Genomic DNA, 26289 nt, shown 5'->3' on the forward strand with positions numbered 1-26289 from the left:
GGGCTGGGACTAGAAACAGGTTTCTATCTCGCTAAAAGCGGGACTCTTGTCTATTATATCTTATAGGATGCAATATTACATGACTGGAAAAGACATGAAGTAAAGTCTTGCTCTTGGAGCCCTTAAGTTATGGTAGATGCATCATGACATCATTGAAAGAAACATGTTTTGTTTTGACTATGAGGAACTTGAGACTGGATCTTGGGCATTTTCTGCTCTTCACTATAAAATCTTGGCCAGCTATTCTGACCTGAAGAGGATTCTCTAAGCTGTTCAGGATGTTGTCACACAGTGTGGAGTCCTTCATTACTCTAAAGTCCCGTACCAGGCTCACATCCTATTAACTGTGTTCTGAATCCTCAGCCAAGCTTTTTTCCTATCTCAAGCCTTAGAAATTCTGGTTCCTCTAGAATGTTGTAGTTCCCATATTTTGCACCTGCTCAGAGAGGCCATTCCCCAAGCTTGCGTGGTAAATAAAGCATCCCCTTGCTGTTCTATCATAGTACTTTAATATTTTCATTCTCAGCCCATAAATGACATTTTTGTTCTATATTTCCACAGTTCGTGTCTATTTCAGTCTACCAGAGGTCTACAAAGTATGGCCCACTAGACAAATCTAGCCTACCTTTGCTTTGTCAGTAAAGCTTTCTTACTAAATACAGACACATATCCATTTAGATATCGTCTACGGCTGCATTCAAAGAACTAAGGAAGAGCTCCGGGGATGAGTCAGACATGGCATAACTCGTCACATAAACAACCAGGTAGCATTTGCTGGTTGTTTATAGAATGCTTTGCTCCTCCCTGGATGAGACTGCTATTCACTAGTGAATATTTTCTTTTGGGAACTTGTTGGCTTAATAAATAAATAACATCCAGCTATAAAATAGGATTACTAAGGATTAAATGGAATAATTTACATGTCATCCTTGGAAACTAATTGGTAATGACTTTCACCAAGCTGTCTGAATGTATCTGTAAGATAAATTGACAATTCATGAGTTTGTTGTACATATTAACTTGAGAAACTTAATGAAGGTTAAGAAATTGGCTTTATAAAATTAGAAACTAAAAAAATGTAAATACTTTCTGAATTTTTGTACTTTCTGAATTTTTATCCTTCATGCACTATTGTCTGTTTCTAAGTTGGATCTGGAGTTTTAGCTGTTGTCTACTTGCAATAAAGGCAGAACTCAGCGTAAACTGCTTTCTGTCCTAAGACAGTTTTATCTCTCTGAGACACAATGTACCAATGAGTTCTGTGGTATTTCAGGGCTCACTTTGGGTTAGCATTTCTTTTCCTGCCGAAGCCCACACTCTTCTGTATGTGGTCAAACACCCAAATGCAGAGGCAGAGAGAACAGGGCTCACTGCTTTCAAGAAGAAACAGCAGCGAGCCTCTGTGTGAGGTCCTACTAGGCCACCCCAGTGGAGCAGCTTCAGACACAGCGAAGCTGCTGACATTTTTCTTTTCAACATGTGAACACGTAATTTAAAGGGAGCACAGGTTAGGGGTTCCTCCACACACTTGCTGGTTTTCATTATCAGAAGTGACCTACATACTTTATGCCCTTTTCCAAGTGGCTCTTTGGACCACTCTCTCAGAAAATGAGAGGTGAGCAAGACCAACGTTACCGTGAATGACAGCTCTTTAAAGCTGTCAATAGCCATCTTCTATAACCACTGAAATGTAGCTTAAAACACAGCAATGTCATTTTTATTAATTTACTTCAACAGCGTTGAATTAAAAGGCCTGCTGTACACACAGATTGAGGAAAATAATACATTGACTCTAAATCCTACAGAAAAAAAATGAAGGAGCCAATCCTTAATACTTGCTAAAAAAATCAAACTAAGCTGAATTTAAATATTTTTCCCCTTCCTAAAATCATTATGACTTCTAATATAGGTAAGAGTATCCACAAGCATAAATCAATACAACTATATGCAAACATTTAAAATGCACTCTCAAGAGTACAATGTGACAATTCCTGCATCTCTATGGATGTTTTCTTTCCTTAAAAAGCATAGTAAAAGCCCACACAATTCAACCCCCACAATTTTTCTTCTATCTATATCTTCTAAAAAGAAGATATAGTGAATCTTACAAAGCCAAAAAAAAGGCCATATCCTTAATAAACTACAAATGCCAATTCATGAATTTTCTTTTTTACTTTAACCAAAACAGGTTGTAGTCCAAATAAACAAGGTCCCCACAGTCAGTGGCATGTGATGTTCAGTATTGCAGCCTTAATTTCAGTTTCAAGCTATAAACAAATACAAAATTGAGGTTTAATTCTAACAAGGCTATTGCTTTTTGTCTTGGCCTACAGCAATGGACAATCTGCATGAAAACACTGATAGATCCCTCATGAATTTTGTATTTTTCATCATTTAATTCAACAAGTATAATTTTAAAAAACTAAGAAAATCTTTCTAGTTCCTGGAAGCTCACTGGCTTTTTGTAAAGAGCCATCTTTGAGACAACATAATAAATAATGATTTCTATTCATTATAATTTATAAGTGTAAGCAACATTGTATTTTAAAGTTGAATCTATTCTCATGTTACAGGAGGGACCTGACAGAAGGTGAGTGTCATTATTTAGGAGTGTGTTGAGCCCATAAATGGGCAGCCGAGGGATGGGAGGGTGGGGCCTGGGGGTGGGGGAATAGACTTAGTCTCCTCTCCCAGGGCCCAGCAACAGGTTCTATTGTGTGACTGCTACTGTGGGTATCCATCCAGGTGCACCATGAGTCCTCTCAAGGACTGTCACCTAACATTCAACAGTAGGATGTGTTCACACCACCTAGCTACCCTCACAAAGCCCAACTCCTCTTCCCAGTTTAAGGGAAAGTCAGAGCGCAGGCACTAATGACGCACAGGTCCGTAATGCATTACTGAGCATTAGATATATGAAGTCTTCAAAACTGACTGTGTCGAGCCGGGCGGTGGTGGCGCACGCCTTTAATCCCAGCACTCGGGAGGCAGAGGCAGGCGGATCTCTGTGAGTTCCAGACCAGCCTGGGCTACAGAGTGAGATCCAGGATAGGCATCAAAACTGCATGGAGAAACCCTGTCTCAAATAACCAAAAAAAGAAAAGAAAAAAGAAAACTGACTATGTCTTACAGACATTATCACTGGCGCTGTAGAAAAAAAATGGTAGTACCATGTTTCTAAAATTCAGAATTTAGAGAAAATATGAGTTAACAGGATGTCATTGTCTATATGTTCTTTGCAACTGATATCTGGTGTGGGTATTGTCTTTGTTGTTGTTGTCAGTGGTGTCTGGAAATGTTTGGATTTACTTCAGACTCTCCTTTGTGATGAAAAGAAAGCAAGCCATTTTGCAGAGAGGCTATTTAGGCAATACTACAAACTTTAAAACGGATGACCACAAAAGGCCTCGTTCCCATGAATGCAAGAATATCTTTGTTTGATGATGCGTGCCATGTAGCAATTCTACGCTTATTAATTCCTAATTATCAAGCTATTCTTGTCATACAAATACAACTTCCACTTAAGTCTCGAGGCAGTGAAAAGCGAACAATCACGAGTCTTTAAACATACTTCTAACAGTTAAGGTGATTTTTCTTTCCCCAACCCTTAAACTGGATACAACAAGCTCACAGAGCTTCTGTTCATGGACGTTGACAAGTCCAAGATGCTTTTAGTACTGTGAAAGCTAGGAAAGGACCCAAAGGGCGTTGCCCACTCACCTGCCTGTTACGCTCATCCATAATCCTCGTGATCTGAATCTTTTTTCTCCCCATGGCCCCCGTGTTTCTTTTCTCTCTCGTCCCTGAAATTATGTATTTTTTCCTTCCTTTTCTTTCTCTTTCCTGTTTCCTTCACACAAGTTTCCTTCTTCAGCACGTGCACAGCTCAGTTCCCAATTCCTCGCATTCGTTCCTGCAAAAATGAACAAAAAAAAAAAAAATGAAAACTTCAACAAGAGTTGCACAGCAGGCCAGTTTCCTAAGAACTAGCGGGTCTTCCAGCCTCATCAAGGAAATAAGCCGCACGGGAGCAAAACAATCAGACGAATGAAAATAACTATTTGTTAAAAGCACATGGCACGTCACATGCAGGAGCATACACACAAGGGTGGATTGCTTTCATAATTAAAATAAGCTCATAAGTAATTTAAGAAGTCATTGAGATGATGAAAACTCTGTTTTAAAGCGCAACACTTGAAATGAACTGTATTTTTTTGTAAAGTGCTTCTTAATATTTTTAATGAAATTAGGTGACAATTTTCACCCTTCTGTTATGAAAAATTGCCTAAATCAGAGAGTTAATGAACCTTTGTATACCTGTGTACGCTAAGTGGGGCATCTAATTCATTTCTGAATGGAGAGCAATCTCGTGTTTTGACAGCAGAGGTGATAACGTCTCTAGTTATGCAAATAGGATGGACAATTATGAAAGTGCTCTTTGATACATGTAAATGTCAACTAATTTAAGACGAAATCCTCTAATCTTATTTTAAGAAGATCATTGCAGAGAACACAGGAAAAGTAATATGGGATGTTTCATGTTATGTTCAAGCATCGGTTAGCAGTGAGAGCATTTCCTCTGGGAAGCCTTTAAACTGTCCATTAAAACAATACTCAAAAATGATGGCCACTGATAGGAAATAAGTGGTGCAAAAATTAAGATTATTATCTCATTTGTAACTATATACTTTTTAATAATAGACCACCAGCTCTAAATTTAAATGTTTAAAAGAGACATATCATATCTCCTTAGGGAGTCAGACACAAAATTACAGAAGCTTGATATTATATACCAGAGAGCTCTAGGTCATGAATTAAAATTAAAATAATGATTATCAATTACATGGCAAACCCAAAGAGCACAGAATATTAAAAGTCTATATTTTACTCTGTTTAAAATTATGTCTAAAAATATTTGCACATAATGAAAGTGAGTTGCGATGGAATGGAAGTGAACTAGGAAGTACCCCACAACGCCTGCTTCATTTGCAAGCAGCAGCTTCAATTACTATGTCTCCTCTTATGGCGGAGCACACATCCCCTTACACACTGCTCAGAATTTCTCTGTTGACTCTAGTTAGCCTGTGACAGCGGACCTGAAAAATTCCCACATGTATTATGTAACACTAAGCCACTGTCCTGGCTACTTAATAGATTATTTGGCTCTAGTTCAAGGTTCTTGGGACAGAAAAGGCAGTTAGATACTTGGTCTGATCCTCAGCTGCCTTTACATTTCTTTATTCTCTGTCACCTTGAGTAAATTTTTTTAAATATAAGTTTAGGTCATTATCTAATTGCAGAGGCTATTATGATATAATTAGTTCTGGTGGGTTAAGCTCTGCTTAATCACTAAGCCTATCCACTCTCCTTTACCCCGTATCTCTCCACTATACCGCAGCTCAGTTCAGCCTCTTGGCATACATGTGTGAGGAACATCATGATTATGGTGTGCTTACCAAAGATCATGACTCCAGCCACAGTTTTCAATGTTAGTAGCAGCTCTAAAGGTTTGAAAAGTTATACAAACAACACATACTGACTGAGTGAAACACTCACAACCTAAAGACACTGCTATAAGACACCAAGATCACACACATGAAAAATTCACAAAGCACAAATACATCAAGTATTCAACACTACTAAACAGCCCACCCATTTAGTCTTAGAAACGGTCTTAAAGATCACACAAATGGGAGTCTTTTCTGCATTTCCTATAGTCTTACCCAAGAAGCAAGCAGCAGTCCAGAATGGTATTTCCCATGCATGTGCAAGTCCCCAAAGAAACAAGCAGGCTTTCTCCACCACAGAAAAAACAATCCATGAACCTCAGTGTGAAAGCCCATGGGTGCATCCCCCTTCCCTTGTGCTAGCAGAGGCCGGTGCCACTATCGGCTTACAGGACTATGCCTGCCTAAGCGCTTACTCACTTTAGGTGGAAGGTCAGGGTAAACAGATTAGAGTGCAGAGAGAGGCACCGGAGAGGAGGTCACCGCTTACGGACCGGACCTTGATTCCAAACACACAAAACCCAGCAAGAGGGGAAGACACGCCGGAAGAAGACTCTCCTTAGAGAGAGACAGTGTGCTCCTGACCACCAAACTCAAAAAAAAGCCCCTTTACATTACCACGTGGCATTTTTCAACTTGGAAGTAAGGTATTCTGTTTAGAAGAAGCCGAGTAATGGGTTGGTTTGTTGTTTGTTTGTTTGAATTCTTAAAACACAATTTTCTATAAATACATATGTAAATGTATTAGGATGCTTATATGTGCATGCATACACACATATATAAAATGACTGGCGATAATGCCATTGTAATTAGTCTCCTTTTTGAAATATGCCAGGTAGTGGAGAGAGATGGAAATTTAAACCTAAATTCAACTTTTGTTTTCTATAAAAAGATAATATTTAATTTAGTATCTGAAATGTTGCTTTCTGAAGGTTCATAAAATGCACAATTGTATAAAGTCCACATGCAGAATAGCAAGACAGCAATGATGTGGCGATTTCTGGAAGATGTTCCCACATTTCAAGGCTGTCAGTAAAAATTCAAAGAATTAGGAAGGTCAGCACCAGCGCATAACTTTTTTTAAATTTTTATTTTTTTAGTATAACTATTTATTAACCTGATTTTACACAAAAACTGTACTGTATGGTTGTTTCAAGTATTAATTTTCAGGAGGGCTAGAGAAAAAGATTATGATTACCATAGTAACCTATTTGGCTGTCTCACAGGTATGTGAAAAAAAGAATATCAATAATTAAACTACACATAGTAGCGTTACAGTCACAGTGAGAACTTTCATTATATATAATCAATCACAGGCTTATTCTGGACACTACAGTTTTCACATGAAGGAACCATTCTTGGAAAATGACAGTTACATGTAAACAATCAAAACTTTGAACAAGAAGGAAAGAAAGAGAACACTCTATGGCGTTACAGTCTGCACTTTTTCTTCTTTTGCCAACTTAAATAAAAAGGTAAAACCCGTCTGCTTACTAAAAAGGGGAACTTCAGAACGGCAGGCTTCTGTTCACTTGGAGTTTGCCATGAGCAGACAGATGAAGGCAAAGTGTGGTTTGAGACCCGCGCAGAGAATTTCTTCTGGAAAGCTAAAGATCATTGTCCTACAGGCTCCCTCATGTCCAAACAAGCTGGCTTGATTGACATACACCTCCCCCTCCCTTCCTTCTCCCACTCTTTCTTGCTCTCTTCCTTTCCTCCCTCCTTCCCTTCAGCAAATCCCTCCCAGTAACAGAGAAGAATCTTGACAGAATGGCAGGAAACACGCACAGACTGGGCAGGGAAGGATATGATGTCAGCAACCGCGAACAATAAAAGGTGTAAAGGTGCTTCCTTCCCTAAACTGCTCCACAAGTGTAAAATGGGAACCAAAACTCTCCACTTCCTTCTCTGAGCAGAGCAGGCTGGTGTGCAGCACACCCCACAAGCAGGCCTTGGAGCGGTTCAGATAAAGGACAGCGAAGGAAAGGCAGAGCAGAGGCACAGAGTGTCTAATTTCTGTCTTTCAAACACTGGAGAAAAAGCCATTCCAGTTCTAGGTTAATGTTTTGTTATGATTACCTTAAGAAATAAATATGAGAAAACAAATAGACCTAACTTGACATGGGTGAAGCAGCAGATGCATCTCCATTTCCATCTACCATGCCTGACCCAAATTACATTATCTAGTAAATGTTGCCACATACTTTGAATTTACATTTTGAGCAAATGAAGTTTCCTATGCAAGCGAAGAAACAAAATAGATAAATTACAACTTTCGGGAAAGAACTGAATCGTAATGGCAGTAAAGAAATATTTGTTGGTAATATGCATTGATAATTTATTTAGTCCCACACTGAAAAAAAAAAAGATTAAGCGGTGAGAAAATAATTCTTGTTACTGAGACTCTCAAGGCACCTTAAAAAAAATTCAATTAGCATTCAAAGTGACTAATACAAACTTTCAGTCTATGGTGAAACTATTTTAATCTCAACACTGTTTGGCTCTTTCTAACATGGAAATGGCAGTCTACCCTAAAGTTTCTGTAGGAAGAAAGCCACATAGCAACTGGATCTGAGTCATCATCAAATTTCAATCGCCTTCCCACAACACTTTGATTTAGAAATTAAACATAACCTTCAGTTATGTGTTTTGATCGTAGAGTGGGACTCCCATGCCACATTAAAAGATGTGGGAAGAAATTAATTCTCTACTGCTAAAATTACCTTTGCAAAGCATGTATTTTTTTTCCTAATAAGTACAGTGCAGTCACTTAAACAAAAACAGGCTACGGACAAGGCTAAAATGTTAGAATATGTAATGTCAATTTGCAGGGAAATTATTCTGGATTTCTTTTATTCCGATTGGCAAGTGACATTTCCACTGACTCGGATTTGCATCCCGATTAGCATCCTCAAATAAACCTTGTTTTGTAAATCTTAAGGCTGTAACTTAGGCACACTGTATCACAAAAGAAATAGCACTGTTACATAAATGGAAGCCCCACCTACAGCAAGAGGCAAAAGTGATGCATGCCCTGTCTCTGCAAGCCTGTGTTCGTTACTGAGTAAAGTGATTCAGTAATTCACTCCCATTGCAAGTGGAAGGCTTCGCTCATTACTTGCATTTAGATACATTAAACTTTCTACTTTATGGTTTGTTTGAAAGACATATGAGGCGTGCAATTATACTTTGGTTAAAAAGAACTAGCAGAACATACCTATTTTCCCTTAAGAGCTTCAAATGAAATAACCCAATTATTATTCTTAGCAGTGCTTGACTGTGTGATGAGAAGTATTTCTCTGGTCCTGAAAATCACTCCATTTTTCTCTAAGTTTGCCATGTATTTTACAGAATAGAGTGCAGTTAATTTTAAAGCCGCATAGTCAAAGAGCATCTTCTTGAGAGTATAAAGAGGCTGCTCTTTTTCTCTAGATAAACACCAGTGTGCCAAACATTCATTTCCTTCATCAAATTTAGCATCAATATGATGAACTCTGAATCACTTTCGAGTGTCAGTATCACAGTATTACACATACAAAAAGCAAATACAATTGGCTTAAAAAAAATAAACAAAACACTAAAGTTCTTACTCCCCTGTCCTTCTTCCTACCACAGGGCATTTGTAATTCCTTCAGTCTGAAATGCCTCCTCCCCTGTATGTGTGCTCAACCCTTCCTCTGTCTCAGTTCCAGCCTCCTAAGGAAGTGCTACCCTTGGATAAACTCTCCAAGCACCCAGTCCGTCTCTTTTATAGTACTTGCCACCAGAAAAAAAAAAAAAAAAACAACCAAATGTTAAGTCTGTAGTCCCAGGCTCTATCCTAGCATCGGGTAAACAGTAGGAACTAATCATTACCAGTTGGTTAACTAAACTCTATTTATCAAGGTCTGTATCTCTCATCTGAGGTATTTACTAGCTATTTGTAATAACTAGCACTGAGGACTTTTTCTCATATTTTGCTTATACAGAAACAATCTGGAAATCTTAATTTATCCTTTATCATGTTGTACAGTATCTCATAGGTAAAATAAGAATATTTTACACAGAAGTGAAAGCTGAATGAATCTGTGAATTAGGAAACTGGGGGACCTTAGACCCCAGATAACTGTAGCCTGGTGATCAAATCCCACACTTACAGTTTCCATGTCCTACCTCAAACTGGGAACATTTTCATTTGCAAAATGGTTCCGGCCTCATTAAATAGGACACAACAGAAAGTGCCAGGCACATGGATTACCTACACTTGTGAGTGGGTTTTCATGTGTAAGTTATGGGGTAAGGTTAGTAGCAAGAGAACAATGTCATCCCCATAGAGACAGCGTGGAGATTCCACTTCCCACAGTACTTCATTCACATCGTTAACAACAAGCATGAAGTCAAGGCAAATGTACAGTGTCATACAGATTAAAGACTTTCTCTTAAGTATCAGCCATGGAAGAGCTTCAGGCTGCAAGAGTAGAAATAACTAGGGGAATACATCAATTTCCCAGTGACCACAGCTGCTGGAAACTCTATGTGAATGCTTCTAGTCCTACTTTACTATCTTTCCCCAAGGACAGAAGGAGATGAAATGTATGTCAGAAATATAATAAGGCTAAAGCGGAGCTCATTTTGAAAACCCCTGCAATTAATTTAATAAGAGGGAATAAGAGGGCCTAACCTGGCGTTATCCCTTACATAAATCATCATATTTACACAACTCCAGAATTTAGGAGCAACATACCTCCAGACAACTGCACAGCATTACAAACAATTTCACAAACATAAGGAAACACAGCTTCCCTGTCACAATTATCCATGCCATATTCCGTCTTGGACATTTTCCCCTACTGTAGTTAAAATGGCATCCTGCATTCTCCAAGCCAAAATAAACTCCAAATGGTCTAAGTATGTCAAAAGCCTCATACTCCTCAGCGGCATGACAGTTTTTCGTATTTCCATATCAGATTATGTAATTAATGCAGACTTCTACCATGTCTTTGTTTTCCTAAACTTGCACAATGGGGCTGCCTCACATTTCCAGAGGCCAGTGAGGGCTGTGGAAAGGTTTCCCGGGAAGGAAAAGCTGGTGTCTTCAGCACAAAGCTGGAGTTGCTGCACAGCATCACACATGAGGTTCTGCACTCCAGCTGTAACCACTCACAAGCACATGCAGCTGGATTTTTGCTGCTGTTCCTGAACAAAGCAAGTTAAGCAAGCACCATATACCACCAGCAGTGAAACTAAGTTGTCAGTCTCCAAAGCCAGCTCTGCCTGAGGTGGTACATGTTGCTAACACACGTTTTCATCTTATTAGGGTAAAAATCAAATTCCAAAAGCATCTTACGTTCTCTTAGAAAAAAAAAAAGTATTTTTGTCAATCTTCGATGTATTATATTTAATGATTAAAATGGAAATATTCTATAAATGTTTTCTTTTTGGAGGCTTGTATGTGTTGGGCACATTTTTCAGATTTTTGGTGTGTGTGTGTGTGTGTGTGTGTGTGTGTGTGTGTATACACGTATGCACAACATGTGGAAGAACACTTTTTAAAGATACAGATGAAACAGTGAGTGTGTTTTAAGATATCTGAGTAATCTTGTCAGTAAAAGAATCAGTAATTGTGACCTGAATGGTTAACAAGTCAGTCTAAGTGAAGATCATATCCCACTCCTTAGTCACATACTACATTAAATGATCAAAATTATGTCCTTGAAAAATAATTTGCTACTTCCATTACTCACTTTCTCAAATAACTCAACACTTAAAGATGCCTTTACAACAGGAAGACATACTATTCTCCAGCCAACGTTCATCTTGTATTTGAAGTAAAAAATACTTGAAAAATTATCTGGTATTTAAACTGAATGTCGCCTGTTTTTAATTTGTAATTAAACTTTAGATAACTATTAAAGTTTACAGGCGAATATGTGTGGTTTTCAAACTGCCAAAGAGGTCCCTTAAAATACAGATAAGTTGTGACAATATTATATATGGTTCAATATGGAATTTAGTGATTCATCAATTTTTTTCTGTCTCTTCATCTCCTTTACAGCATCCTAATCAACCTAATTAAGGTTTTGTTCATCTGAAACGCCTGATGACAATTTGTTTAACTCTACCCCACTGTGGTCTTCTATTAAATCTGATCTTTTGACAGCAATCATTAAATGATCCCAACTGGCCCCAATTAAGCCACATGGCTCACGGGCTTCCTTACAGCCAAGTGCCAAGCTCTCTCTGTTTCATTTACACATTGTTCTTTACCTTGGTTTATTTTCTTAAAGCCAATTAAGTATGTGTCTTATCAAGTGGAACTAAATGTCCTTGTGTAAGCTGGTTCAAGACAGAGTTCACAGACTGACTTCGAAGTCCCACTGCAGGACCACACAGGGCTAAAGCCAACCTCTCTAGATGTGATCGCACAGAAGACAAAGATGCTCTAAGATTATTTACATGAGATGAAGACGTCTCCCCATGCACATTCTCAAAATAACACACACCTTTATACAGGTCTGGTTAATATTAGCCAATATTAGCTTTTCGTTTGTGTCTGTATTTGGAAGTTAAGGTTGACTCTATTTAATTTTAAACATTTAAAATTACTTTTTTATTTCTGTCTTTTTTTTTTAAGCAATAGCGAAGTAACACTCACGAAGTTAACCTTTCTTACCCTTAATTTCTGCTCCAATTTTTTCACATATGCTCAGTTGTAAGCCCTGTAATGATGTTCCCAGGCTTTCCTGTGAACGCAGGTAGCCTCAGGATTTAGAGCTCATTGGCTGTGCATTACCCCAGGGAAATAGCTGATTAAAAACAGCCTCCCGAGGAGAGCAGTGCCTATTCACATCTGGCTCTGTTAACATCTGGCTCATCTTATCTAAACTCCTGATGCCTATATGGAAATCGACCTCTGGCTTTGGCTCAGAGAACTGCAGTTTATCTAGAGCTCTTTATGTGAGAGGTTGAGGCAGAAACAGTTAAATTACTCCCAATATCACTGATGTTTGAAGCAGGCACTGAAGACCTTAATCAATTACCTTGAGTAATTTCCCATGATTATAGACAAATGCACTGCATTTTTGTATCTGTTCTAATTATAGCTATCACTGATCATCTGTTGGTATTTGATACAAGCTATCTGTCACAGTTCTCAGAGCAGATGGATTAGAACATTTCTGCTCATCTGAGTCGTACATTAAAAGTTGACGTTAGGACAGAGAACTGGAATGGCTGTTATACATCTTATAGGACGTTAACCTTGATGAGCACGTCATTGTTTTCATTACTTGACTGATAGATACGATGCTGAAGAAAAAAGGAATATAATGAACAACAGAATTCTTAACCTTCCAATATAATTGTCAACACCTAGAAAAACCACGGAAGTACAATTTCTTTATAACAACTGACTATCATCTACCTCACCACCCCCTATATAACTTACTTTCCTCCAAAGAGGCACATTCGAAATGTCTGCTACGAAATGCTGATGGTGGAGAAAATACGAGTCAAATTTACGACTGACTGATAATGACACATTAAAAATGTGTAATGAATGTTCTGAAATTTCAGTAAAAAGCAAAACAGACGCTGGAGTGTTGCATTATGAAATATTCCTCACTGTATTATAGTAATCTCCAATAAGATTTGATGTTAATTTTAGAGCATGTGTCTGCTAAAAAGGGCAAACCCTGCAACAGATTTAGTACAAAGAAGCTGAAAATATCCTGTGGAAAAAAAAAAATCTGTAGCAAAATCAGCCAGCCCCAATCCTGCCTGCCATTACTCAGCACTGCAGTGACGCGGCACGGATGTTTGTAGTGGTTTGAGGAGCCAGCAGGGGTGGAAACTTGACGTACTCGACTCCAACATGATTGCAATTGAACCTCATCAAAGTAAGAGCTCATAATTTGTCACAGAAAACAGCCAATTAACATATGTTAGAAAAAGGCTTCATAAAGATAATATATGATTAAAGACCCAGTGCAGCTGCTGAAAATCAAAACTATGCATTTAAAAAAGAATTCTCAGCCCAAGCTTCCGTATGGCTAAACTGATAATGGCTACTATGATTTTTTTTTCAAAGTAGAGAAATATAATTACAGTACTTCTTATAAGTTTGGGGTTATGGCAAGGGAGAGCTGGGTACCGCGGCAGTATTTACCACGCCTTACTCAGTTCTATAAATAGTTGGAGCTCTTGCCAAAACTCTGTAGTTACTTTGTTATAGAGCTATTTTAAAACACAGACCTTCATTGTGAGCTAAATGGCCTTCAGGATGCACTTTGTAGTTACTGCATTCCTCTCAGAACTGTATCCTTCCTTTATCTGTGCAAGACTCCAGGACAACCAGACTCCGCACTGCAAAACATGCCAGGGCTGTGTAACATACGGATTTAACACTTGAGAGCTTTTGTCAGGAGTGGTGGTCAGCAAGGGCGCCAGCAGACTTCAGAAAGGAGATTAAGGTGGAGCAGGCAGGAGAGGCCTTCCAGGAGGGATGCAGTTCCAGCTCTCAGCCCCAGATCTGGAGGAGGTTGATTGCGATAACACATCTGGTGCATTCTGCTAGCACATTTTAAACTAGACTTTAGCTTGGACTACATAAAAAAAAAAAAAATCAAATTCTAGTTTAATTGTCATTAAGCCTGGGACACCATGGGCCAAAATCATGGTGTTTAAAAATACATGAAAATGTCTGATTGTTAGTCACAGAGACCAACAGGCATGAATCATGATCGCTCAATGCCAGGGAAATCATTGGGAATGCAGTAAAGAGGGTACGGCTCCACCAACCTTGTATGTACATCTACTGGGACCAGTGTCAATGCACGAGCTCAACCATTAGGATGATTTAGAGAGAACTACGACAGGACGGTAGGCTGGTCAGCTGGTACAGAAGGGAGGAGGTGGACATTTATTCAATAGCCTATTAGGACAGTGTTACTTTAGAAGACACAAGGAAGAGCTAAATCACTTGAGTGAGGTGTCTGTGACAATGAACACACCCATCTTCTCCTGTCACAGGTGTTTTAAACTCTGTCAAATTATAGGCTCCTGAACTTTGGTATCCTCATCTAAGTGGTGGGAATAATACTTTACGCATTCTACTGCATAAAACAGAGCCCCACTCACTTATAAAATTCATTTGAATGAAATTGAATTTAATAAATTCATTGTGCAAACTTCCTTTTATCACTGTGCTATATAATTTAAAAAAACCATAGTACTTTAAAGCCCTAAGAAAACTGTGAAGTCAGTGGCCTCTAAATTGACATCAATTGAATTCAATGACACTTCTTTCCTCAATATGCAGTTATTTTGCGAAAACATTTTCAACTGGTTGAAATCGTTCTTGGGAGCATCACTTTATTTTTCAATTGTAAGTATGGATAGCACCACGGACAGTATGACAATATACTCAAGATCTCTGCAAATGCAAATCATTGTATTGTATAAAATTTTTTTCTTTGTGAGTAAACAGGCTTACAACATTACTAGTATAACTTAGTCATTTGTTAAGTTGATTTATTTTCTCTTCCAAAAGACCTAACATCAATACAACCAGCAGAGTTTTGATTACGATCTCAGTAATATTTGAAAATCCCGGTATCTCCTGTAATGGAAATACTCATGTACCTTTGAGTAGCCCATCTAATGAGAGATGTTACATAGCCTAAAGCCAAACAGATTAATTTCCAACTAAAAATGAAAAGACAAATTGAATTACCCACTACTTTTTAAATCAAAGCATTTTAATAGGAAAGAAAAAAACAAATTGAAGGATTATGACTAACTTGATAAGTATGAAGTTAGAGTAAAGGAAAATTGATTCACTTTAATTTCAAAAGCTGTGGCACAGAGATGTCCAAGAAAGAACTACACTATTTTAACGGATGGATACAATTTTTCCTTTGCAATGTAACTTTAAAAAAGGTAAGGCAAACATTTTTACAGTCCCTCTCTCCCCCCTCACTTTTTGGAGATAGTTGTATAAACTTGATGATGCTTTACTACAGGCCACTCTCTTATCTTATGAACATGATGAGTTTCAAACGAAGTTATACAACTTGCCATATAGCCCAAATTAACACTTACTATAAGGTCAAGAGTCCTAAAGAAGAATCACAAACTTAGAGAAGTTCTAAAGTGACAGAAACTGTATTTTTTCTCTCCCCCGCCATGAAATAAATGTTTTTTTATAGGAAAAACTTACGTTTAACATTATGCTTAACACTAACCAATACTTTACATTGCATTTTCTCCTTTCTCCCCATCTGCTAAAATGACCTTTAGCATACATTTACGTTGCCCTAAAACCCGGTCACGACTGCATACAAGACAGGCGTGCAAAGCGCGTTTTGCCTCTTTCTTGTAGCATTCCCACCCCAGTTTTTTTTTTTTTTTTATCTCACCACCTTTCTTTATCTCCTTCTCCACGTGTTTAGAACTGAGGGGGTATGGCGAGTGAAACTGTCAAAGAGCTAGGAATAGAGGTGTCCTCAGACAAGCAAAATGCTTCCTCTCTAATATCCAGGCAGGGGTTGAGCAAGTGTGCTGCGGAGGAGCGGCGCCTGGGCCAGAGTTGAGAGGAGACAGCTCCTGGAGCCCAAGGCCTGTCAGGAGACTCCTTATCTCTGCATGTCTACACATTCTGTCCCGGGCTGTTTTCAAGCATAGCTCAAGTCATCCCTGGCAGATAATACTAAATGGAAAGTATTACAGTACTTTCCCTGTAGAAAAAAGTCTGGTCATAGAGATCGGAAATTACTAAATTGAGCTGTTATTTCAGCCTGATTTTCTCTAATCTGGAATTTAAAAGAAGATACTCATAGGTAGAGGCAAGTTCAGGACCCTCCCTAGAGATCTCACCAAATTTACACCAGCTTCCCAAAATGGACTCCAAAGACACCTGTGCCGTAGCTGCATGCCCTCCTGAATCCCAGGATCCAGAGCATTTCCCAGTTGATTTGGGTGATCCTCTGGTAACACTGTCTCTACATAAAGAGGCAAGCATCCTCTCTCTGGCAGGTGAGTAGTTCACCCCGAAAAATGATACTCAGCTGGAGGACAGCACAGTCATCTTCATCATAGTGGAGAAATGCAAAAAGAATGGAGAACCATTCTTCTAGTTTTACAAAAAAAAAGCATACTTTTGAGATACATATAGGAAATAGCTGCTTATGTAAACCAAGAGTATAAATGGATATTGAACAGTCGAAGAATGTAATTTTTCCCTAAAATCCAAAGAACTGAATGCAAAACAGTAGAGTTTCAGGGGAAGACGTGCTTTCTAGAGCTTGCTTGGCTTCTGCTACCTACTAGCTGCGTCCCTGTTAGCCAGGCAGCAACTTCAGGTATCATTTTCTACAGGCACACAAGCCAACTGAGTTCAATTTCTAAGATGCCTTTCAAGTTCCTAAATGGTACAAATTAAAAAAAAAAAAAAAAACCAGTGTAAAAATATGAGGTTGCGATGACCTCTTAAAAGGGTAGAAAACAATAGACCGATAGTAAGAGTTAATTTCCGGACAAATATCTATTTTTTCTGTTAAAATGTTTGTTCATTTCTGTCTCAAGCAATACAGGTGGCTAAGACCAAGGTTGCATTCTCTGCCTGAGGCAACTAATCATATTTTGAAGCTTAATAAATAGGCAAGCTAATAAATAGCTAAGAAACTTCCAAATATTAAGGCACTAACGCTTACATTAACTATGAGACTCACAGCAGCCTACAGAGATGGCACTATTTGCATTTTACAGAGAAAAAGCAGGAGGCTGAGCATTTTGTAGTGCTCCACACAGTGTTGGAGGTTTAATTTCAGCTCATACATAAAATCTAGTCTCGGACTCTGCTTGAATTACACTCCACTTCACCAAGTTGCAAGGGCAATTTTCAAGGACATTTTTTTTTTTTTTCCTTTTGGGGACAAGATCTCACTATGTAGTCCTGGATGAACTGAAACTCACTATATGGACCAGGCTGGCCTCCATCTCACAAGAGATCCACCTGCATCTGCCTCTCAAATGCTGGGACTAAAGACACATGCCACCAAGCCCAGCTTGCAAGAATATTTATAAAGTTAAAGTCAGCTCAAAAAACGTGATGTTCAGAGGGATTATACCTATGTTCTTATATTCAACCAATATTCTTTTTTTCTTGATAACAAAAAATGAGTTTACTCACTGTACTAGCAGGAAAACAGAATGACACTAGATTTGGATACCTGCTTTTGTTATTAGGAGCGATGAGGTCAGCAGCATTGGCTGTTTCCACCTTGTGCAAATGAAGAGGCTGCTCACCACAGGTAGAGACACACAAATGAGCAAGGGTTTGCCACAGAAGAAAATCTAGAAAAATAGGAGCCATCTTGACAATGGAATGGAAGGGTTTTGTTTGTTTTTTTTTTTTTTTACTTCTGATGACTATCAGAATTCCATCGATTAGGACAGACATTGTCTCTCCAAGGCTTGAGCAGGTATCTGGCTCTCCTGTAGAGCACCTTGAGTCGGCTTCTAAACCAGACCTAATCAATTCTCACATTACTCAGCCCGATGCCTGGCCCCTGATGCTTATCCTGCTCTTCCTTCAGCTGTCTGTGTCTCCCTTGCCTTCATCTCTTCCAATCATGGTCTGCTGACTCCTCTATTTGCAGTGGAGTTTCTACCTCAGGATTCATACATTTACCCATTTCTTCAGAATTCTATGTGTTTGGGAGCTCCGAGTCTAGTTAGGCACTTTTCTAGCACTTTTACAATAACATTACTGTAGAAGTAATTTTACGGTGACCAGCTTTATAATACACATTTCTAACATAAAAATTAACTGACAACGGTTGGCACATTTAGCAATATGATTTTAAGTTATTGTAAAATCACACTTTGGTGCATTATAAAGTTTGTTTCATACAGTATATTATGTAGTCTTGTGTTTTCAAGGCCATAGAGAAGGAGGAAGCAAGAGTTTGTGTATGTTCAGCCTGTGTCAGCCCTTTCCCTATTTTCACAGGCAGACTGCCACACAGGGTAGATAGAAGAAGCACATACATATTCATTCATATATTGACACATGTTATTGTACTAACTAAAGGCAACAGTGGGTCAAGGCCATCAAGCACATACATATTCATTCATATATTGACACATGTTATTGTACTATAAAGGCAACAGTGGGTCAAGGCCATTGAAACAATCTATAGGTGATACAGGTAGATTATATCCAAGGCTGAATTTAACGTAAGACGTCAATTGAAAGATCAAGATGGTCGCTTCTTTACTCCATGCACTCTAAGAGAGCTTTCAGTAAACAAGAAATCTTTATGTTTCTAGGTCAAAAATAATGATCCAGCTGGCAAACGCTGCCTTTCAAAGTGAAAAGAACCCTGTGATAATTTCTCTATTAGTGTCCCTGGCCTATGGGTACATCTAGTAACCAAAGTGTTTCAGAAGGGGAAACATTGACAAGCATTAATTGCCTTAGATACTGAGGAAAATGGACATTGTCATTAAGTAACTAGTTCACATAGTAGTTAATTGTCCACATTTTTTGAGGATTCTAAAATTCAAGGTTATATAAAGAGTTTATCTCTTCTGTGTTATAAACTAGAGAAACAAAAAATACAGCCACATTTATCAATTCCTTTGTAAACATTAGTCGATATCAATATTACCAGGGAGAGTCTGAAGATAGGTTCTAACATTTCTCTTTTCTTAAAATGGATCTTTACCAGAAAGCAAAAAAATTGTCAAGCAAGAAAAAAATTAGAGAGGGGTGTCCTTTTTTTCATAGTGGAAATATATTATTTGTGTTTCCATTCAACCCAGGTGAGACATTGTGGGTGTTAACACTGGCAGCTGCTGGACTCAGTCGTATCGTCTTTCCCGCCTCCAGATAATGCCATACAGGAATGATTTCACAAAGATCCCACCTCTCCTATTTTTAAGACCTTCCGGAAAAGGAGCAACACAACCTTCCTCAGCAAACTATTTTGATATTTCACAGCTCTGACCCAGGAAATTCTTCCCCTCAGTTAATCCCTCAAAGAATACTTTGCCTTCTCTCCTCTTTTCTGGCCCCCTGCACAGAAAGCAACGTTTGGCAGACATGTCCTGCTTTGCTACACTTGAAGCCTGGATTGAATTGCACCTATTCTCTTAACCCTTTCCTTACTTCACCCCCCCCCCATTGTTAAGGCTCTTCCTTTCAAATTATGTACTTGCCTTTAGCTCGAGAATCCCAAAATATACATAGTCATAAAGAAAAGCCATTGGAGCTGGGTGTGGTGGTGCATGCCTGTAATTCCAGCATCTCAGGGGTGGAGGCATGAAGTCTGAGGCCAGCTGAGGCTACGCAGCAGCATGCATGGCCTCGACACTCCCTCGACTCATTTAAAGCACTGTTGACTGTCCCACCTGTTTTAATTTTGCATTCTTCCCCTTGCCAGGCTTGTTTTCAGCCAACTCCTCTATTCCATCTTTCAAGACACTCTAATTGTGCAGGATTCTTTAGCCATTTAAAGTTATGCCCTAAAGTATTGACTTCACCGTTGCTGTAGCTCCCACTAAAATTTGTGTGGTTGGGAGGTATTTTCTCCACTGATGGATGAGGTTGTCATCCAGAACAAAATCCAGAATCTTGAAAAATTGAGATTATATCTATTACTTTTCCTTTATACTTTATTATTATTAAAGAAGAAAGTCTTCCCAAGCAATTATTATTATCAAATGATGCTGTATTCATTTTGTGCTTGTGCTCTGAGTTCTTAGGATGGCAATCACACAGATTAGATTTAGATTTGGAAAGAAGAAAGCTACTGACTGGGTCATCTTTCATTTTCCTCAAGAAAAAATAGATATGATACACTATGATATTTACCTATTAGGTTTTATTTAAAACTTTTTAAGCTAGTAAGTAGCCTGTGAACTGGCAACAGCAGTAATAGCAAAAATTCTAGCAACTAGATGACCTTAACCAAACCTTCCCAGGAGGAATTCCATGAGATCTTCATTTCTTAGTGTCACTTGCTTCTGAACACTGCTCACACTTATGTTAGATTTCATGTGGCCATAAACACAAGTTCATGTTGCTGGTCAATAAAGGTAAAAGACAAATCAAAGCAACACTTTATTCATTCCTTAACTCAGTGGCATTTTTAAAGTAATTGCTGTTCTAGGGATTGTTCTGTGTGGTACATGCGTGATTGAACTGGCAAAGGTTTATGCTGTCATAGAATTCACAGTCCCTGTGCTACCTATGTTCATTCCCCATCGAGGTTAACGGGGGAAACAGTTGGTGTTATTGGTATTTGGGTGAAACTAAGCACATATATATAGAGAGTGTCTCCATTTTCCTCTCTTTACTTGAATATCCTAGAATGTTCACACACTGCCTTTCTAGCAATTCTCTTTTGTTTCCACTCTGCACTCAGAGCCATCTCCAGAAACCCAGCAGCTCCTTTCTCTGTAATGCTTCTGATCTAAACAGACCTTCTCTGGTCTGTTGTACCACCCTTTACATTCCACACTAACTTTGCCAAGGGTATCTTGAAGTATACCTAAATCCTGAAGTCTGTTCTGTTAAAGTACACTTTTCCTGCAGCCAAGGTCTTCAGATCTCTAATTTGTGCCTGTATTTGGAACCTAGAACATTGTGAAAACTTGGGCAATCACCAGGTCTGATGAAAAACATTAATGAAAACTATTTGTCTCAGCTTCATTTAAAGAATGAGGGAGAAAAAATAAAACCCGAATACATAAAGAAAGGCTATGAGATTTCATGTTTCCGGGTGCTATGCAACTGAGTGATCTGTGACAGTAATATTTAGATATTTCTATTATATTCAGATGAGAGCTAGTGATCAATGACTATCATATAATAAAAGACAGTGGATTGCAATGGAGTGCAATTTCAGACATCAATCACATAAAAAATAAAGTAAAAGATACACAATGAGAAAAACCCTTTCTCCAGAATTTATGAATACAGAATAAGCTGTGAAATTACAGTAAATAAAGAAGTGGGAAATACAGTGATGATTTCTTTGTCACAATTTTAGTTTTCATTAAATGTGTTGGAAAAACTCTCAGGAGGATGAAACAGTGAGATAAAACAGAAACTATCTGTGTAGCTAGGTGTTTATCAGAGTGTCAGGTGTCTAGGTAAAATTTTCATGTTATGTATGGGAGTCTAAATAATAGTAATCATTTTAGAAAAAGGTGATATTCCAAGTTACGATCTCAGTTGACTCCAATAAGTAAAGTTTACTTGCCTCACTTTTCACCTTTTAGGGCAGTGAAATGACCTCATGCTATGGCTATATACACAGGGCAACATAATTGTGTGAACTGCATGGAATTAAGTGACAAAATTTCTTGGATTTTTTTAAAAAAGAGAATAGTATTGAATTAAGTGAAAAAACATCCCACATTATTAGAGATGATTTTCTTTTTCCAGAAGTCTTGAAATTATTGGTGTGTACAGTTCTGACAGTGAAGTATTTGAACTGGAGTGCACACATGATGATGCTCACTATGGCCAACATCCATAGAACATGATGTCCTGTGCCTGTGCTGCCTAGAAGGACGTGATGGAGACAGAGCATGTACCAGTACTTCACAAGCTTCCAATGCATGTGGTGTTGAGACACTGCCTGATTTCAGCTTCTTAAAATTTGGATGCATTATTTTGCAAACTCTCTCCAGCTTGTTTTCCGTGTGTGTGTGTGTGTGTGTGTGTGTGTGTGTGTGTGTGTGTGTGTGTGTCCTAAGGACAAGAAAAGGATTCCCATTTGAGTTTCTTGGTCCATTAGCCCTGTGCCTTTTCCTAAGCCTTTAAGTTTATTCCATGCCTGCACAGACAAACATAAATAGGTTCACTATCCCTTAAAATACTGCATATGTATATACTATTTAACTTTTACAACAACCTTCTCCCTCAATGAAATCCTATATTTTAAAATTAAGCTAAAAAAGAAAGCAATGTCTATTTCTTCAATTCTGTTGACACACTGCAAGAAAATCAATTATAAGGCAGAAATTTGTTACACAATTACATTAAAGCTGTGCTTTCCATAATTCCAAAATTCAGTTTGGGAATTTCATGTTTTTCTAACACTCAATTTCTTTTCTTTTTTGTTTTTCGAGACAGGGTTTCTCCGTGTAGTTTTGGCGTCTGTCCTGGATCTCGCTCTGTAGACCAGGCTGGCCTCAAACTCACAGAGATCAGCCTGGCTCTTCCTCCCGAGTGCTAGGATTAAAGGTGTGCACCATCCCCGCCCGGCTCAATTTCTTTATTACAGGTTATGAAATATTAACTAGATAATATACATGTTTCTAAGTAAAAATGTTACGATTTATGATTTGTTGCCGAATAGCCACGGCTTTCTGTGCCAAATTATTATGTTAAGAAATTCAAATTCAGATTAAAAACACAAGGAAGAAAGAAGAATAGAGTCTGGCATCGCCCCACCCCTAATTTGTTCTTGACAGTTTATTTCTCTGAAACAATGTTCTTTATCCTGGCTGTAGTGTCCACAGTGAATGACCATGTCCTTAGGACACTCTTTTTTATTATTTCAACTAGATAGGATATCTGGGTAACTTCATGCTACCACCTCATACTATTTAGCATTTTTATGTTGAAGAAATAGAAGCACAGAGAAAATATACAAGCTGTCCAACTATTCACCACAAGAAACACTAACAACTGGCTCTTGATGTGTGGGAGGCTGACGCCAGGTCCTCGGTTCTGACTTCTGCCATGCCGCTCCAAGCCAGAGGACGTGTATTGTCCTGAAGAAAAATTTTCATGATGTTGTGCCTGAAATTTATGTGTCAAATGTCTCAGTCAGTTAAAAGTGATGGATATCAAATTCAAGTAAATCTATAATCTGTGCTACTATCTGAATGGAAAGCTTAAAGCTTGATTCTCAGTAGATGAGAGGGGGTTTCTATTTAGTTTAGGGGTTTTTTTTTGGCATATTTTTGAAATTAGATTCAACTCTTGTTTTATTTGTATTTTAAATAGAACACACTAAAATATCCAAGCAAATTCAGGTTTTTCTATGGTTTAAATGGAATTCCTGAACACAATACAGCCTATTCAGGGACAATTCTTTTGACCTGTGGCACATGATTTTAAAGTGTTACAGGTGGTGGGGGCTCCTTCTAGCTTCTCTTTAATGGCAGGGTCATGCCTTGTAGTTCAGGCTAGCCTCAAAATCAGTGTGCAAACCAAGCTGGCCTTCTCTTGCTTAGTCTCTTAAGTACTCGGTTTACAACCACGCGTCATCACTCTAGCTAGGGTTATAGGTTTCTAATCATCATTTACTTGCAATTCATATCCAGGGCTAAAATCCCTCCCACTTTCTATTCAGGGCATGTCATAGCAATTTAAACATACTAAGAACTCTGACTGTTCAGCCCTGCTTCACAGAGGACTATAAACAAGAACTATAAGAAGCTGAATTTGTAGTGGTACTTGCTCCGCCCATGACCTTGATCTATACGGCCCGAAGGACACATTGCTTCCCGCTGTTGTACATGGCCTCTTATAAGGAGTTGGAGAAGGGTCACACGAATTGATCCACTTCTGTCTCTCTCTTAACAAATAATTCCTGAGGGTACTGTGTGTGAAAACAATTCACGTGGTCCACCTGAAATGACCCACTAATTGCAAGCATCTCTCTGATACACGAAATACTAAAATATGTCAGTGACCAGTGACAGCTTTAATTGTACCAAGTGATTCATTTTGAAAGCATGCCAAAATCTGGAATGAACAATTATTTTATTCTCTAATGTAGTGGCACCTGTAAATGTTATTGTCAACAGCTGGAAGGAGCAGGTTTTAAAAGGAACCACACTAGTGGTATATATTCTCCTGTTATAGTCACTGATTATTTCCTGTATAGAAGTATGATGTACAAATAACTGAATGTAAGAAATCATAACCTGCTCAAAGGCTTTTTACTTAAACCAACCTTTATGATGTAGGTCTTTCAGCATTGATCTACTACTAAGTTGTATGTTACTGTAGATTTTAAATGACCACATTATTGCTTGAATCTTTTATGCATCACAGTTCTAGACCTATGTGACAAATTCATCTGAAACAGAAAATAAGCAAAGATGCATTTAGATACTTTACTGCAAACATCTCAGAAGTTTTGAGAAAAACGTATTTTATATAACTTAAATCCTATAGTGATAATTTATCATGATGTGTGTACATGTGAGTGTGTGCGCATGTGTTACCCTCAGAAAAATGCCCACCACTTTTGAGAGAAGGTCTCTATTGGCATGGAGCTCACCCATTAAACTAGCCTGGCTGCTCAGCAGGCTCTAGGATCTGCCTGTTTGTGCTTCCACAGGGCTGGGGATTACAAGCCTAAATTAACTTCCATGTGTCCTGTGGCTCAAACTCAGGTCCTCAGGTTTGGAAGCAAGAATTTCATTGGCTGAACCATCTCCTCAGCCCTTGGTGTTGACCATTTTTATCAAGTAAAAGCTAACCTTTTAATAGTAATTGTTTTGATCAAATTAGTCTATGTGTTTCCCATGTGTGTTTTCTGATCTTTGGAACTTTGATTATGATGGGCACAATAATATTTGACTGTAGACATATAACTATACTCTTTCTGAAAGTGCTACCAAATACAAATGGCAGTTCCCCACCAGACAGAAAGTGAGAGCAGTAATACGTTCCAGTAAACTGTCAGATGAGGGAGCAAAGAGAAGAAAATCAGTATGGGAATAACTTCATAAATGTTTTGTGTTAGAACTAAAGAAAATTAATCAGTGAAGTTCTAAGGAGAACCCAACACGGGGGGAAATATCATTCAAAATACAGTTCACTCCTGCAAGGAGACTGCTTGTGATGTCTGCAAGGTCACTGGCAACTTGTATTAATGGCCATGCTTGGTGTGTGTCAGTCACATGAGTTAGAGCTGCCTTCCTCGTCTTTCCTGCATAATGACCAGCTTCGTAATGCACACTGACAAATCAAGGTGAATGAGGAGTTTATAAAATATGGACACAAGAAATCCTTTCCATTTCCCTTCCATTTTGATTGTAACGAGCACACGGACTGGATGTAGTCTGACAGGAAAGAAGATCTTTAAACACTGCATTTAAAAGATTGGGCTGTTTTTGAAAAGGGCCCTTTGACTCCCAAGGGGAATTATGCGTGGCTGTAATTGTGAGCTTTCCCTCAAATGCATATTTGCTCACATTGCTGCAAAGACACAAAATATTTTAAAATATGGGAATGACTTTTTTTTGAAATCTAGAAAATGTCATTGGAACACGGAGTTAGTAACAGAATGATTTAGCATTCAGTACTCAAGCTCTATTGCAGATTTGTAATGTTCATTTATCAATATTATTCATCATTTACAGAAGAAATTAGAGCATGTAGGCATATTGGCTTCTGAATTCATTTACTGACTAGAGTGTAACAGACATATTTATGTTCTTAGAGTAAAAATAGATGAACACATCTCCTTTTGAGGGCTTATATTTAAATGATACAAATCACTCTATTAAAGAATAAATGATACTCTAGTATGTTATAATAAGACATAATAGTAAGAGACATCACTCTTAAAACTTTACTGCTTCAGCCCTGAAATACCAGCACAGTCCTGGCTTGAGATTAGCAATATGTTAGAAATATTTGGAGGATTGGCAACTTTAATTCCTGATTTGATATTGTAATACAGCTGCTATGTTCCACACACGTTCATTAAAAATGTGGCTGAGATGACTGAAGAGGGCCGCAGTCGTGAAGGGCCCTGCTGAT

At 38.3% G+C, this 26289-nt stretch overlaps 1 protein-coding gene across 1 annotated transcript in view; it reads right to left on the reverse strand.

Moving 5' to 3' along the window:
* The window catches only part of Mef2c (myocyte enhancer factor 2C), a 124969-nt gene that overhangs the window by 69282 nt on the left and 29398 nt on the right, over window positions 1–26289 (reverse strand). Inside the window, exons 2-3 of the mRNA XM_059276308.1 lie at window positions 3721–3913; window positions 626–705 (exon numbers count right to left, since the gene is read on the reverse strand). Of these exons, the coding sequence (XP_059132291.1) occupies window positions 626–705; window positions 3721–3774 (134 nt within the window). The 5' untranslated portion in view covers window positions 3775–3913. The remainder of the gene's footprint in view (window positions 1–625; window positions 706–3720; window positions 3914–26289) is intronic.

The sequence above is a fragment of the Peromyscus eremicus genome, chromosome 11 (genome assembly GCF_949786415.1).
Source record: "Peromyscus eremicus chromosome 11, PerEre_H2_v1, whole genome shotgun sequence".
Lineage (NCBI taxonomy): Eukaryota > Metazoa > Chordata > Mammalia > Rodentia > Cricetidae > Peromyscus > Peromyscus eremicus.